This window comes from Eptesicus fuscus, chromosome 21 (assembly GCF_027574615.1).
Source record: "Eptesicus fuscus isolate TK198812 chromosome 21, DD_ASM_mEF_20220401, whole genome shotgun sequence".
Lineage (NCBI taxonomy): Eukaryota > Metazoa > Chordata > Mammalia > Chiroptera > Vespertilionidae > Eptesicus > Eptesicus fuscus.
Window position 1 is genome coordinate 41863196 of NC_072493.1, and position 15833 is coordinate 41879028.

Consider the following 15833-nt stretch of genomic DNA (forward strand, 5'->3'; position numbering starts at 1 on the left):
CCAAGTGGCCCTGGGTCTGGGAGAGGCCAAGCGTCCCTGGGTCCGGGTGAGACCATGTGTCCCTGGATCCGGGTGAGGCCTCGAGCACCTAGGCCCAGGTGAGGCCACGTGCCCCTGGGTCTGGAAAAGACCAAGCGCCCCTGGGTCCGGGTGAGACCATGTGTCCCTGGATCCGGGTGAGGCCTCGTGCACCTAGGCCCGGGTGAGCCCAAGTGGCCCTGGGTCTGGGAGAGGCCAAGCGTCCCTGGGTCCGGGTGAGACCATGCGTCCCTGGATCCGGATGAGGCCTCGTGCACCTAGGCCCGGGTGAGCCCAAGTGGCCCTGGGTCTGGGAGAGGCCAAGCGTCCCTGGGTCCGGGTGAGACCATGTGTCCCTGGATCCGGGTGAGGCCTCGAGCACCTAGGCCCGGGTGAGCCCAAGTGGCCCTGGGTCTGGGAGAGGCCAAGCGTCCCTGTGTCCGGGTGAGACCATGCGTCCCTGGATCCGGATGAGGCCTCGTGCACCTAGGCCCGGGTGAGCCCAAGTGGCCCTGGGTCTGGGAGAGGCCAAGCGTCCCTGGGTCCGGGTGAGACCATGCGTCCCTGGATCCGGGTGAGGCCTCGTGCACCTAGGCCCGGGTGAGCCCAAGTGGCCCTGGGTCTAGGAGAGGCCAAGCGTCCCTGTGTCCGGGTGAGACCATGTGTCCCTGGATCCGGGTGAGGCCTCGTGCACCTAGGCCCGGGTGAGCCCAAGTGGCCCTGGGTCTGGGAGAGGCCAAGCGTCCCTGGGTCCGGGTGAGACCATGTGTCCCTGGATCCAGACGAGGCCTCGTGCACCTAGGCCCGGGTGAGCCCAAGTGGCCCTGGGTCTGGGAGAGGCCAAGCGTCCCTGGGTCCGGGTGCGACCATGTGTCCCTGGATCCGGTTGAGGCCTCGTGCACCTAGGCCCGGGTGAGCCCAAGTGGCCCTGGGTCTGGGAGAGGCCAAGCGTCCCTGGGTCCGGGTGCGACCATGTGTCCCTGGATCCAGATGAGGCCTCGTGCACCTAGGTCCGGGTGAGCCCAAGTGGCCCTGGGTCTGGGAGAGGCCAAGCGTCCCTGTGTCCGGGTGAGACCATGTGTCCCTGGATCCGGGTGAGGCCTCGAGCACCTAGGCCCAGGTGAGGCCACGTGCCCCTGGGTCTGGAAAAGACCAAGCGCCCCTGGGTCCAGGTGAGACCATGTGTCCCTGGATCCGGGTGAGGCCTCGTGCACCTAGGCCCGGGTGAGCCCAAGTGGCCCTGGGTCTGGGAGAGGCCAAGCGTCCCTAGGTCCGGGTGAGACCATGCGTCCCTGGATCCGGATGAGGCCTCGTGCACCTAGGTCCGGGTGAGCCCAAGTGGCCCTGGGTCTGGGAGAGGCCAAGCGTCCCTGGGTCCGGGTGAGACCATGTGTCCCTGGATCCGGGTGAGGCCTCGAGCACCTAGGCCCGGGTGAGCCCAAGTGGCCCTGGGTCGGGGAGAGGCCAAGCGTCCCTGTGTCCGGGTGAGACCATGCATCCCTGGATCCGGATGAGGCCTCGTGCACCTAGGCCCGGGTGAGCCCAAGTGGCCCTGGGTCTGGGAGAGGCCAAGTGTCCCTGGGTCCGGGTGAGACCATGCGTCCCTGGATCCGGGTGAGGCCTCGTGCACCTAGGCCCGGGTGAGCCCAAGTGGCCCTGGGTCTAGGAGAGGCCAAGCGTCCCTGTGTCCGGGTGAGACCATGTGTCCCTGGATCCGGGTGAGGCCTCGTGCACCTAGGCCCGGGTGAGCCCAAGTGGCCCTGGGTCTGGGAGAGGCCAAGCGTCCCTGGGTCCGGGTGAGACCATGTGTCCCTGGATCCAGACGAGGCCTCGTGCACCTAGGCCCGGGTGAGCCCAAGTGGCCCTGGGTCTGGGAGAGGCCAAGCGTCCCTGGGTCCGGGTGCGACCATGTGTCCCTGGATCCTGATGAGGCCTCGTGCACCTAGGTCCGGGTGAGCCCAAGTGGCCCTGGGTCTGGGAGAGGCCAAGCGTCCCTGGGTCCGGGTGCGACCATGTGTCCCTGGATCCAGATGAGGCCTCGTGCACCTAGGTCCGGGTGAGCCCAAGTGGCCCTGGGTCTGGGAGAGGCCAAGCGTCCCTGTGTCCGGGTGAGACCATGTGTCCCTGGATCCGGGTGAGGCCTCGTGCACCTAGGCCCGGGTGAGCCCAAGTGGCCCTGGGTCTGGGAGAGGCCAAGCGTCCCTGGGTCCGGGTGCGACCATGTGTCCCTGGATCCAGATGAGGCCTCGTGCACCTAGGTCCGGGTGAGCCCAAGTGGCCCTGGGTCTGGGAGAGGCCAAGCGTCCCTGGGTCCGGGTGCGACCATGTGTCCCTGGATCCAGATGAGGCCTCGTGCACCTAGGTCCGGGTGAGCCCAAGTGGCCCTGGGTCTGGGAGAGGCCAAGCGTCCCTGGGTCCAGGTGAGACCATGTGTTCCTGGATCCAGATGAGGCCTCGTGCACCTAGGCCCGGGTGAGCCCAAGTGGCCCTGGGTCTGGGAGAGGCCAAGCGTCCCTGGGTCCGGGTGCGACCATGTGTCCCCGGATCCAGATGAGGCCTCGTGCACCTAGGTCCGGGTGAGCCCAAGTGGCCCTGGGTCTGGGAGTGGCCAAGCGTCCCTGGGTCCGGGTGCGACCATGTGTCCCTGGATCCAGATGAGGCCTCGTGCACCTAGGTCCGGGTGAGCCCAAGTGGCCCTGGGTCTGGGAGAGGCCAAGCGTCCCTGGGTCCGGGTGCGACCATGTGTCCCTGGATCCAGATGAGGCCTCGTGCACCTAGGCCCGGGTGAGCCCAAGTGGCCCTGGGTCTGGGAGAGGCCAAGTGTCCCTGGGTCCGGGTGAAGCCAGAGCCTGGGTCCGGGTGAGGCCGTGTGCCCCTGTATCCATCCGGGTGAGGCTGGGTCCCAGGCCCGGGTGAGACCACGCGCCCCTTGGGTATGGGTGAGGCCACGTGCCCCTTAGTCCGGGTGACGCCGTGCCCCTGGGATCGGCCGAGACCAAACCAGAGGGAGTCGGACATCCGTTACCGCCATTTGTCCACCATCCAGAGCTGGGGGGTCAGTGCTGACATGTACACATAAGGAACTACTGGACATTGAAATTGAGTCTCAAAAGAACTGTTGGTCCAGGGGGAAGCTCGCTACAGACTGATTCATTTGCCTGTCAGCATAACTATTATTGCTCGTCTCACATTCAGTGCTTATTAGTATATATCTAGTGACATATGATCTCGCTCATCTAGGGGAAATGATGAACAACATAGACTGAGGAACAAGAACAGAACCAGAAGCAAGGAGGCATCGATCGGACTATGGGGCCTCAGAGGGAGGATGGGGGGGGGTAGGGGGAGGGAGGGGGGGAGGGGGAGAGTTCAACCAAAGGACCTGTATGCATGCATATAAGCCTATCCAACGGTTAAGTTCAACAGGGGATTGGGGCATGCGTGGGGAGAGGGGTGGGATGGGAATGGGGGGATGAGGACAAATATGTGACACCTTAATCAATAAAGAAATTAAAAAAAAAAAAAATAAAAAAATAAAAAAGAGTGGCCATGATTCCTCATTCCTCCCAGTATCCACCTCGCTTGCCATGTGAGTTTGCAGCTCCTCCCAAGAAGGGTAGAGTCTATTTCCCCTCCCTTGGGCTGGCCTTGAGACGTTCCATGGCTAAGAGAATGATCATCATGAGCCAGATCTGAGCAGCGGCCTCTAGAGGGCGTGGGCCCTTCTGCTCTCTCTTGGAGTCCAATCAAGCCTCTATGTGAACCAACTCGGCTGATGTTACCACACGGTCCTGTTGCCCCTGCTGCCCGCAAGCCGACCCCCAGAACCAGAGCCCCCTTGACCTGTCCCTGCCACAGACACACAAGAGAGCCCTGCTGAAACACAAGACCTGCCTCGCTGAGCCTAGTTTAAGATACCAACCCATAAAATGATGAGCTACAAAGGAGTGGGCGTTTTGAGCCACAACGTTTAGGGATTGTTTGTTACACAGCAATAGCTGACTGATACCTATAGAGTGCCCAAGGGCAGAGCAGGATAAAGAGTATTAATTGTCATTGTAATGAGTGTTGTATAAGCTTCAAACGGATGAGAATTTGAATCTTAGAAGAGACACAAAGACTCAAATTGGCTCTGGTCAGTGGATTGGGTGCTGTCCTGTGCACCAAACGGTTGCTGGTTAAATTCCCGGTCAGGGCATATGCCCAGGTTGCACACTGGATCCCTGGTAGGGGGCATGCAGGAGGCAGCCGGTCAATGTTTCACTCACATCGATGTTTCTCTCCCTCTGCCTTCCTCTTTCTCTAAAAATCAATAAAAACAAAAACTTAAAAAAACAAACAAGTCAGAACTCAAATTGGTGGCTTTTTGTTTTTAAGACTTTATCATTAAAAAAAAAAGTAGAAGACATTAGAGAAGGGAGGTAGGAGGAGACAGGAGGGGGGTGGGCTGGGAGGATGAAGGGAACCTCCCCAAATATCGGATCCAGGTGACCCTCCTCCCCTGACGGCCCCCGCCCACCCCCAATTCCATCTGTCCTGGAGGTGGGGGACCCCAGCCACCCTCTTCTGAGGACCCAGATCTCAGCTCAGGTTCCTGGCAGCGGTGAGGGCAGAAGTGGGGCGCAGAGCCTAGAGGCTTCGTCTTTGTCCTTGAGAGACCCCCCAGCAGGTGCTCAGGCCCCCCGTGTCCTGGCGGGGCCCCAGGGAGGTAGGCGTTCAGTGGGAGGGCCGTAGGAGATGGGGTCCTGACGCCAGAGGTGGGGACCGGAACCAGGTGTTAGCCTGGTGGTCACAGTTCAGAAGCTGGAGTCTGTGGAGAGGCGGGGGGGGGGGGGGAGAGGCCACGTCAGGAGGTGGGGAGGCACCTGGCTCCCCCACATCAGCCCTGCTGAGTAGTCCCCACCAGCCCCACAGTGAGAGGGATGCAGAGAGAGAGAGAAAGAGAGAGAGGGGGGATCAGAACAAAATGGAGGGAGAGAGACAGCGTTGGAAAGAGAGATAAGGAGACAGTTAAGACAAAGAAAGAAAGACAAGGAGAGTGGGAGACAAAGACAAGAGTGGGGGCGGGGCAGCAAAGGCAGAGAGAAAAGACAGCCTCCCTCCCCGCCTTCCCCCCTCCCCCGCCCCCCCGGGAAGTAGGATGAGAAGCCCCTCCTGGTCCCAGAGGTCCTCGGACACTCAGGCCAGGCCACCCCGTCCACACTGGTCAGAGCAGAGCTGAGCCCCCCACTGACCAGGCTCTGAGCAAACCTGTCTGTCTCTCTTGCCCAGGCTCAGGCCTCCAGTGCCCCTCATGCCTACGCCCTCCCACGTCTCCACGCTCATCTCCCAGCCTTTCTGCGGGCCCTGAATTTATGACTGACTCACCAGCTCAGACCGCTCTCCTCCTGTGTGGGGTGGAGAGAGGCTGTTTCAGAGCCTTGAGGTTTCCAGGTGCGCTGGGCCTTTGCATATGCTATTCCCTCTTCCCCTGCCTCACTCCTCCTATCTTCCAGTCTCAGCTCCAAAGTCCCCTCCTCCAGGAAGCACTCCCTGAACTCACCAGCGTGGGTCTGATGTCTTCTCTGGGCTCCTCCAATGCCTGAGTTCCCTCATCCCACCCTGCCCACTCGGTCATCACTGACTGAGACGGGTCTGTCTCCCCCACTGGATTGGGAGCCCCACAAGGGCGGGGCTGGGGCTGTCAGGGTGACGGCCATGTTCCCAGCACCGCCCAGCACAGGGCCAGGCACAGAGGTGCTCAGGGAATGTGAACTGAATAAATGAATGAATGAATGAATGAATGCTAAACTGAGTTCCAACTTCATCAGAGGGCACTAGGGAGCCACAGAACGTTGAATGCAAAGATGGTCAAGATCTGATCTATGCTTTGGAAAGTTCGGGTAGCCTCTCAACCCTCAGCCTTTGCACATACTGTTCCCTTTGCTTTTCTGAGCTGAGTGAACCTGCACAACTGAGCTCTTCTCTCTGAGCCTCAGTTTTCTCATCTGCAAAATGGAAATAATAACAGTTTCTCCCTCTTGGGGTTGTTGTGAAGAAGAAACTGATAGATCCTCCCTTCCCCCAACTGATGGACGGAGAATGACGTAAACTCCACCTGCAGCCCGAACATTCCTGAGCACATAAACAGGCACCTTATATGGACTGTACATTGAACCACCAATCAGCACCTGCCAAATACTGATTCCTAAGTCCCTAATTATGTGCCTTATATGAAACCACCAATCAGCGTGTGCTGAGTACCCTAAGCCCCATCCCTTCCCTTTCCTCCCCTCAAAAGGCGCCTTCACCCCTGCACATGTGCTCTCTCTTCCTTTGGGAGGCAGCCAGGCAGGGTCCTTCTCCTCTAATAAAGCCTGTGTCCTGGTCTCTGGTCCTCTATCTCATCTTTAAGAAACTCTAAAACCTTAAGACCTGGAAGAATAAAAGAATGTGTCCTATTACTTTGCCCCTAACTTCTACCCAGGGATTCCTATTCATGCTCCAATACCCCGCCCAGAAGCCACTTCCGCCATGAAGTCTTCCCAGATATCTCAGAGACAGTGGACGACTCCCTCCCCGGTCAGCCTGCGTTTTATTGTTTCAACTGTGGCACTGGTTTCTGATGTCCCCTTCCTCACAAGCACAGAATCTTCTCAAGAGCTGACCCACCCTGACTGGTTTGGCTCAGTGGATAGAGTGTCAGCCTGCAGACTGAAGGGTCCCAGGTTCGATTCCAGTCAAGGGCACATGCCGGAGTTGCAGGCTTGATCCCCAGTGGGGGTTGTGCAGAAGGCAGCTGATCAATGATTCTCTCTCATCATGGATGTTTCTATCTCTCTCCTCTCCCTTCCTCTCTGAAATCAATAAAGATATATATATTTTTTAAAAAAGAGCAGACCCTACCTGTGGCATTTCAGGACATGTGTGTATGCATGTATATATGGATGCATGTATGGATGGATGCATGTTTGTATAGATGCATGTATGTATGTGTGGATGGGTGGATGGATGAATCATCTTCCCCTCAAGCCTTGGAGAACCCTCGGCTCAGGGACCGACACTGCCCTGCTCTGGGTGGTCCATTATTGGAGTCCGAGGCTCACAAAGCTGCCCAGCCCCCAGCCCAGCAGCCCTCGCACTGGACACTCACACTTCTCCCGAATCCTGGCTCTACAGATAATGCCACTCTCCTTCCAAGTTCACACTCATCCCCATAGATCCTGGAAGACAAAAGAGGGTTAGTGGGTCTTCACCAGGCACCCCATATGCACCAAAGTCCCTCTCGCCCCTTTCTGTCTCAGGGGATTCCTCCATCAGGACAGACTGAGCCGTTGTTTAAGACCGTGCTGGTCATTTAAGGAAAAGTGGAGCCTTCCCATAGGTGGGCACCCGGAAATCGGCTCCCCTGTTATGCAAATGAGGCCCTGTCTTCATTATTCATGAACATAATCCCGGAAGGTGCGCCATCTTCATTAGAGGGGGGCCTGGTACTGGAGGTGTGGCTTAGTTAAGGGGCGGAGCCTTACCTGGTGGCCTGCCAGTCATGTGTGGCTGTGTTTCTGTGTAGCCCGCCATGGGCTGGCCCTCTGGGCTGAAGGCTGCACCCTGCCCTGCAAGAGAGGGGTTTAGGGGTGCAGCCTGAGCCCCAGGGTGCCTGGGTCCGGGCGTTGGCACTCCTCGGGGAGCACTAGGCCCTCTCTCCCCCCCCCCTCCTCCTGGTACCTGTGCGGTTGGATTGGTCTATCATTGGTTGCACGATGCGTCTCCGGGCGTTAATGAACCTGGAGGGGGCGGTCACGGACATGGAGGAGGGTGTAAAGAGGGTGTAGGGGAGAGGCAGAGGTGAGCATAGACACAGAGAGAGCTGGGACGAGAGGGCTGGAATGGGAGGAGAAGGCGCAGGTCTCCCAGGGGCTCCGCGGTCTCCTTCAGCACCGCGGACAGCGCCCGGCCTCCCGCCCCGGGCTCCCCACGCGCCGCCCCAGCCTCCAGGGCCCCTCACCAGTTGTTGACTTGCAGGATGGTGAGCCCCGTGTCCTGCGCCAGCTGTTTCTTCTGTTCCTCCGAGGGGTACGGGTGCTGTGGCCATCAGCAAGAGTCACCCTGCCTGCTGGGCCACCATCTGGTCCCCGAGGCCTGGCCCGCCCGGTCCCGGAGGCCGGCTGGCGAGCCCAGGCTGGGGCAGGGGCCGGAAGAGCCAGCGCGCCTGAGCTTCCCCTTGCTCCCCGAGGCCCAGCCAGGGAAGCAGAGCCAGGCTTCGGGCAATTACGCCCGTGGGCGCCCCGCCTCCTCCAGCAATTAGAGGCTAATTGGCCAGCTCTCATCGGGGAGGACGGAGCTGGGGACCGGGCTCCCTCTCTCCTCTGCAGAATGGAGCGGATACAGCCCTGCCCCCACCGAGTATGCTGGCTGGCTGGTGGCTGACTGATGGGTGGGTGACCAGAAGGGCAGATGGTCAGATGTACGGGTGGGTGGGTTGGGGAGGGCTGAATGAGTTAAGAGCCCCGAGCAGCACCTGGCACACAGGATGCTTTTTTTCTGGCCGGTCCCCACCTCCTGGGAACCCTCCCTCAATGCTCCCCCGCCTCCGTCTCCCATCTCTGGGTGTCTCCGGGCCTCGGTCTCTGTGCCGCCCGCGGGGGGGGGGGGGGGCTCTCACCGAGAGGTGCTGGAACAACCAGGCTCTCATGATGTTGGTGGCCACCTTGGGGAAGATGCCCCTTTTCTTGTTCCGCCGCCGCTCGGGGTCCAGCTCCTCGTCCTCCCCCCCAGAGCTGGGGGAGGCCACGCTGGTGTCTAGTCCGTCTCCTGAGGGGGGAGGGGCACGCTGTGCTTGTGGACATGAGGGCGGGAACCCGGAGGCCCAGAACCCTCACCCAAGACCCTACCCCCCACCCCAGCCCCCTTGGCAGTCCCACTTGCTGTCTAACTTCAGTCCGCAGGCTGGCTCCCACATTTCTCTTCTCTCCCCCCCCCCCCCCCCAGCTTCTCACCTGGATCACTGGAGTTGTCCCCACTCTGGGAGGCCAGGCCCCCGCTGGACGGCCCCGGGGTCCCCAGATGCGCAGACCCGCCGTCCTCATGGTCCCTAAGCCAGGTGTGATTCTGGGAGACAAGAGATGGAGGTCACAGCACAGTAACCAAGACGACGGGCTCCGGGGCTGGGGCTTCTGGGTGGCGAGCCTGTCCCTGCCCCTTCCCTGGCTGCGTGACCTTGGGCAGGTCACCTCGCCTCCCTGTGCCTCGGTTTCCCCAACTGGATAATGGAAGACGATACCGGTCCCCACCTCACCGAGTGCGGCAACTCAGTGAGTCCATTTACAGGAAGGCACGGCAGTCCCTCAGCAAAGACGAGTTTGCACAGACCTATGGCACCTTATCGGAAGTCCGTGGGGCTGGAGGCGGTTCCGAATTCAGAACTTGTCACATTTTTAGACAGTAAGTCAGCGCACAGCGCACACGCCGTGTACTTCATACCACCCCCAGCGGGGTCTGGGCATGGCATCACCTCGTCATCAAGCTCATTAACATTTCTGCAGCAAAACGGATGGATATTTAACTAGGTGGAATAAATAAAGGCTATAAATAGCCTCTCATTAGTTCAGGTCAGATTTTGCTGCCAAATGAGTTTGCACTAAACGTATGGGCACGGGTGGGGGGCGGGGGTAGCAGCTTTCAGTGTTTAGAGACTTGGGGGTCTCAGAACTGCAGACCAGGAGCCCAGGACTGTGCTTTCTTCACCCCAACTCCTTGAGGAACTTGACCAGGTGTTGGGCTCACGCTCCACCCCAGCTCCTCGTCCCAGAGCCCCAGCCACTCGCATGGAGACAGCACCTTGACTTCTTTGTCGTTCGGCTAAACGTTCAGTTCAATGCTGGGAGGCAGAGTGGGTGTGGGAGGGATGCAAACAGCCACAGAAACCCTGGGGTGCCCGGCCTGCCCCCGGGATGGCCCTTGACCTGCCCGCTGCCTGGTAAACAGCCCCTCCCCACTGCCATCTGAGTCCTGCGGCGCACAGCCCAGGAGGCCGGCTCAGGGGAGCCTTCTGCAGGCTCGGCCTGTGCGTGCAATTGCGTGCTTGGGTGCATTGCGGGGCCTGTGTGTGAGCTGCAGGGGCATCGGGTCTGCAGGCTTCGGGGTGGATGTGACTGTCCCTGCAGCTGTGGCAGCGCTGGATTCGACCCACGGCTGTGGGGGAGCCTCCACGCTGGGGTGCGAGAAGCTGGCCCGAGACTGTGGCTGTGTGAGTGCCTACATCCGTGCCCGATGGCCTGGTTGTGGCTGGACGGGAGGCGGCTGAGGCGTGGCTGCGACTTGGGTGGAGCTGAGACGTGCAGTGGGTTCTGAGCACGGCTGTCGCTCTCGGAGACGGCCAGGGGGCTGCGTCTGACGACCATCAAGGGTGTGGCTGTGGGTTGTCCTATTTGTGAGACAGTGTGTGGTGGTCCTGGTTCCTGCTCACGTGACTATGTCGGGTGGTAACTGCTGGGGGCGTGAGTCGGGGGCGGTGTGAAGATAGGGAATATGGCCTGGACTGTGTGGTTGAGCATCGACCAATGAACCAGAGGTCACGGTTCGATTGCAGGTCGGGGCACGTGCCCAGGTTGTGGGCTTGATCCCCAGTGGGGGGCGTGCAGGAGGCAGCCAATCAATGATTCTCTCTCATCACTGATGTTTCTATTTTTCTAGCTCTCTCTCCCTTCCTCTCTGAAATCAATAAAAAAAATATGTATTTTTTTATAAAAAGATAAGGAATATGGCTGTGTCTCCGAGCGAGCTGTGACCAGTCGTCACATGCACGTGGCTCTCACTGAGTGGGTGGATATTAGGGGCTGTGGGCAGAGGGTCCTTGGGGCCCATCTGTGACTAGCGTGAGGCACACCCAAGTCCAGTTGGGGTATGGCAGAACGTCTGCATCTGGGTGCAGGTGTCAGACTGTATAATCGCTGGGTGTGTTGAGAGGGTGACCGCCTTGAGGGTGTGGTCCTGGTTGGGATCCCCACGGCCGGGCTGTCATGTGGTTGTTGATGAAACTGTAGTCCGACTGTTTCAGAGACGGAGTGGCATGGGGTGTGTGCACGCCCGCTGTGGGGAGACTGTTAGGCGGTCAGGTAGCGTGTGCGTGCGAGTGTGCAGGCCCTGTGGTCAGTCTGGGTGTCGCTGTATCTGATTTGTGTGGCAGCATCCGGGGCTATGTGGCTCAACCTCCGTCTGTGTGGCTGTTGCATGTGCAACACACACACACACACACACACACACACACACACACACACACAGAATGATGGTGTCTCAACCAGGCTGTGTGGTCTGGGTGTATGGGTATATGGTGCAGGCCGTCACCGGCCATGAGTGAGAATGGCTGGAATTGAGCCTGTGCAGCTGTGTGTGAACCTGTGTGGGTGTAGCCGAGTCCATGGTGGTGTCTTCAGCTGTTAAGGCGCGCGCACATGTGTGCGTGTGCGTGTGTGCGTGTGCGTGTGTGTGTGCGTGTCCTCATGCTGTAACCCCGCTGCCTGGCTGGCTCTGGTTGCAGGGCGATGCCCGGTGCCGTCCGGCCCACCTGGTCCGGGAGGCTGGGGCAGGAGGCCGGGTAGTCCTCGAGGTCCTCCCTGCAGCCGCCGTCCCGATCCTCGATGACCAGGTCGATGGGCATCTTTCCCTTGAGGCAGGTGATGTAGCGGTGACAGAAGTTGTCGCACAGGTCGTGGACCTGAGGGGGCACGGGGTACTGGGGGGGCCACCCGGGGGCCAGGGCTGGGGTGTGTGGGAACGGGGGTGGGGAGAGAGCCTGAGGGGAGGGGAGGGGCTGGAGGGGGAGGGATGGGGGCGAGAGAGGGTGTGAGGGGGCATGAGGAGCACTCACCTTCTCCAGCTCCAGCAGGTGGAACCTGAGCACCTGGATGGCCTGTATCATCTGAAAGGAGAGACAGGGAGAGGGCAGAGGGGCGGAGGGAGGGAGACAGAGACAAAGAGAGAAGAAGGAAGAGGAGGAGGAGGAGGGGGCGCAAGAGGGAAGAGAAGAGACAGAGGGAGAGAAAGAGTGAGACAGAATGACAAGGACAGAGAGACAGAGCACAGGGAGCCGCAGAGACGGCGACAGGCACAGAGAGAAACAGAGATCGGGGACGGAGACCCAGAATTCCGGGAAGAGTGTTAGATTGTGTCAGAGACAAAGCGAAGCAAGAGACAGAGGAGGATCCATCACAAGAGGAGTGAACACAGGGGAGCTGCAATAACAACACCCGCTCCTTTGCCTGCCTGCCCTCTGCTCTAGGGCCCACCCTTCACCTGCAAACTACATTTCCCAGAGTCCTTTGCCAAAGGGTTCAGCCAATAGGAAGCGCTGGCGGGAGCTGGGCCCTGAAAGAAGCCAGGGCATTCCTCCCTCTCCCTCCCTTTCCTCCCTTCTCTTTCTTTGCTCTCTCCCTCTCCTCTGTCCTTCGTAGCCAAGTCCCTGCACTCATTTTGGGGTGGGCTCTGTTCTCCCGCAGAACAGCGAATGCGCACTGAGTCTGTACCAGGCACTGTGCTCTGCACTTGACTCTCGTTAACTCATTACATCCTCACCAAAGCCCTACGAGGTAGAAATTACTACTAGATACACTTTACAGACGAGGAAACTGGGGCGCAGGGAGATGGAACTACTCGTCCTGGTTCACAGAGCTAGGCTGTGGCAGAACTTGGATTCGAACTCGAGCCATTGGTCTGCGTTCTCAAGTCTAGGCCATACTGCATCGCAAAGGGGCAACAGTTATCACTGTGTGAAAATGTGGGTCCCCCAACCCACCCCAAGGCTATGGAGGGCAGGACAGGAGACCCCCCGTGCAGGAGCGGGCACTGTGGGGGGCCCAGGCCTCACCAGATTGTCCAGCTCTGGGTTGGAGGAGAAGAGGGGCCTCTCGGAGCGGACCTGGGGGGGGGGGGCAGAGAGAGGCCAGGGAGGGCACGGCTGCCTCCCGCCTGCCCTCCCTGCTGTCCTGGGCTTGGCTGCACGCAGCTGGGTGCCCACCTGCTTGGCAAAGGCCGCAATGTCCTCATTGAAGGAATCGGAGGAGCAGACGTCACCGCCCAGGGGTGTGCCCGGCCCAGCCCCGGCCCCATCACGGGGGGAGCAGGTGGCCAATTCACATTTCTCAAAGACCAGGGCCAGCAGCGGGAAGAGCGGGTGTCTGGAGAGAACCAGAGTGAGACAGGGTCAGAGAGAGAGAAGCAGAGGGACCGAGACACAGAAAGGAAGGCCTGAATCCTGAGACCCCACGGCCCCCAGCCCCGCCCCCACTCACCCGTAGATCTCATCCTTCTCCTGCTTCAGGCCATCACTGTCCAGGCCCGGGGGAGGCCGGTGGGGGCCGAAGGGCCCAGGGGCTCCAGGTGCGGGAGGCACTGCCTCCGAGAAGCCAGCCAGGGTTGCAGTGCCGTCCACGATGCCTGGGTAGTGGGGCAGCTCATCGTACTGGGGGAGGCAAGAGGGGAGAGCCCAGGGAGGCATCAGCACCAGCGAGAACCTCCTGGCCCTGGTCTGAGACTCCCTGTCCCTGTCCCTGTCCCTGTCCCTCTCCCTCCGCAGGAACCTGCACTGTCCCCAAGTGTCCCAGCCGTGCTCCTCATTCCCCCCCCCCCCCAAGACTCTCCATGCCCCATGGAGCTGTGTGGGACTCCTGCTCTTGTACCCTGGACTGTGACATAAGTCCCATCAGAGACGCCTGAAGTGTGGGCAGGAAGGTCCAGAGGAGAGAGACAGACCCAGGTCTCTGATCTGAGAGTCAGGGTGTGTGTGTGGGGGGGGGGGGGGGGGGGCGGGGTGTCAGGGATCAGCTGGCTGGTAACTGCCAGCTCCTCACAGAATGAGGAAGAGAGGAAGGAGGGGAGAAAGGCCTGGAGACAGATTTAGAAAAAGACAGAGGGAAGGGGGGAAAGAGAGGGGGAGAGAGAGAGAGAGAAGAAAGGCAAAGAGAGAGGGGGACAGAGGTGCAGAGGGCAGAGGGGAGAGGGTGAGACACAGAGCAGATGCAGGAGAAAGAGGCAGAGGCAGAAGAGGGACGGACCGTCACTTACAGACACTTCCCACGGAAACCGCATTGTTTGTGCCCATGCTCAGTCTCCCCACGTCAATTTCACTTCAGTTTTCACATATGCACAACTTGTCACAGCCCACTCACCAGGTGGGACACACACACACACACACACACACACACACATACACACACACACACACACACACCAGAGCCAACTGCCAGGCACAGGAGTGAATGAGTGAATGAATGAATGAATGAATGAGGCACCTCGCACAGTGCCTGGCACACATTCAATCAACTCTTGTTGAACGGGGTGGGGGGGAGGGAGCCCACCAAAACCCACACCCGCACAGCTCACTTCCCCCCAGAGAACCCAGGGGCACGGGGGAGATCTCTGTCCCGTCACCCCAGGAGCACGCGCTGGGAGCCCGGACTCTGCCCTCGCGGATGCAGACACTGAGGCTTAAAGAGGCGCAGGGACCCGGCGGGGCGGCGGGAGTTCCCGCACCGGCGCCTCACCCGCGGGGCGCCGAGGGCCCTGTGTCTGCCCCCCTTCCCTCCCTCTCCCAACTTCGGAGCCTGAAGTTGCTCCAGCCGCTCCGGGCCGTTCCCGCACCACCCGCTCCTCCTGCGCCTCCAGCCCCAAGGCGCCCACTCACCTCCTCGCCGCCGCCTCCGCTCTGCCCATCCCCGGGACACACAGGGGAGGGGAGGGGAGGGGAGGGGCCCCGCCTGTGGGACCCACCTCTGCCAGCGCGTCCCACCCTGAACCCCCGAGGACTCGGAACAAAAGTCCAGCAGGGAGGAGGCTGGGGCAGCGGAGGAAGGCAGCGGGCAGGACACAGGGCCTGCGGCGGAGGGGGAGACGGAGGGGCAGTGGGGGGGCCGAGGGAGAGGGAGAGGGAGGCAGAGACAGGGATGGTGCAGAGGGCGGGCGGGCAGGACGGGACCCGAGCGCCCACCGGGGAGGGGGGTGACGGAGGGAAGGGGGCGAAGGAAGACGGGCTGGGGCGCAGGGTGCTCGCCCTCAGACCTACCCTCCGGGCCATGGGCTGATGCCGGCGGCAGCTCCCGGGTCCCTCCAGGGCCTGGCCCGCGGGGAGGGCGCAGCCAGGGGTCCCCGATGGCCCGCGGCGCGGACGCCAGGGGGTGGGGCAGGAGGCTGGGTGCCCGGCCCCCCGCCCCCGCCGCCGTCAGTGGCCCGCGCCCGGCGGAGCGGAGGCTGCGAGCATGGACCCCCCAGCCCCCTCCCGCGGGGGTCACAGCCCGGGCCTCATGCCCTCGAGGGAAGGGGCGAGAGGGCGGGAGGGTCGCCCCAGGCCCCTCCCTGGGGCCCCCAGTCCCTTCCCGGGCCCCGGGAGGACGGAACCAGCTCCAGACCAACAGATCGAGCGCCGAGGAGTGGGGGTGGGGGAGGAGGGGCCCGGCCGGGGCGAGGGGGCGGTGGGGCTCCCCGCGCGGGCGCGGGCGCGGGTGCGGGTGCGGGTCCCGGCGTGGGCGGCCCGGGGTGCCGCGGCCCTGGCGGCCCCTCTCCGCCTCCCGGTCTCTCCCTCTCTCTGTGGTCACATCCGGAAGTTCCACCGCGGAGACGCTTAACCCGCTGTCCGCCGGCGGCGCGGGCGGGGCGGGAGCGCCTCCCCTCCCCCGCTCCCCCCGCTCCGGGGAGGGGCGGCTTTTGTAGCCGAGTCTCCCGGTGTCTGAGCTCCCCCCCTCCCGCCCTGCTCTCTCTTGCCCCCCACTTCCGCCTCAGGGTCTCTGCCTCCCCCTCTCCCTCGGCTGCCACAGGTCCCTGTCCCCCTGTCCCTGTCCCCCTGTCCC

The 15833-nt window shown here is 61.4% G+C and overlaps 1 protein-coding gene across 3 annotated transcripts; it reads right to left on the minus strand.

The window, feature by feature from the left end:
• Positions 1-4383: 4383 nt before the first annotated feature.
• Positions 4384-15408, minus strand: MEIS3 (Meis homeobox 3). Of its 3 annotated transcripts, none has more exons than XM_054710393.1 (13): positions 15053-15408; positions 13284-13453; positions 13010-13169; positions 12860-12910; positions 11864-11905; positions 11561-11710; positions 8994-9105; positions 8660-8808; positions 8003-8079; positions 7723-7781; positions 7527-7610; positions 7151-7220; positions 4384-4828 (listed from the first exon to the last, which is right to left on the minus strand). In XM_054710393.1, exons 1-12 carry the CDS (start codon positions 15062-15064, stop codon positions 7171-7173), a joined length of 1116 nt encoding a protein of 371 aa, XP_054566368.1. In that variant the 5' UTR covers positions 15065-15408; the 3' UTR covers positions 4384-4828; positions 7151-7170. The 3 variants fall into 3 exon arrangements, with proteins under 3 accessions (XP_054566368.1, XP_008152650.1, XP_008152649.1); XM_008154428.3 differs by having other exon boundaries at positions 11561-11659; positions 11864-11914; XM_008154427.3 differs by having other exon boundaries at positions 11864-11914.
• Between the last annotated feature and the right edge of the window lie 425 nt (positions 15409-15833).

Excerpts from the sequence above, each read along its gene's own strand:
- MEIS3 (XM_008154427.3), bottom strand. Across the intron at positions 8,809-8,993 it reads GGACAACTCCAGTGATCCAG|GAGACGGACTAGACACCAGC; the intron begins GTGAGAAGCTGG and ends CTCCCCCCTCAG. Across the intron at positions 7,782-8,002 it reads ATCCTGCAAGTCAACAACTG|GTTCATTAACGCCCGGAGAC; the intron begins GTGAGGGGCCCT and ends CGCCCCCTCCAG.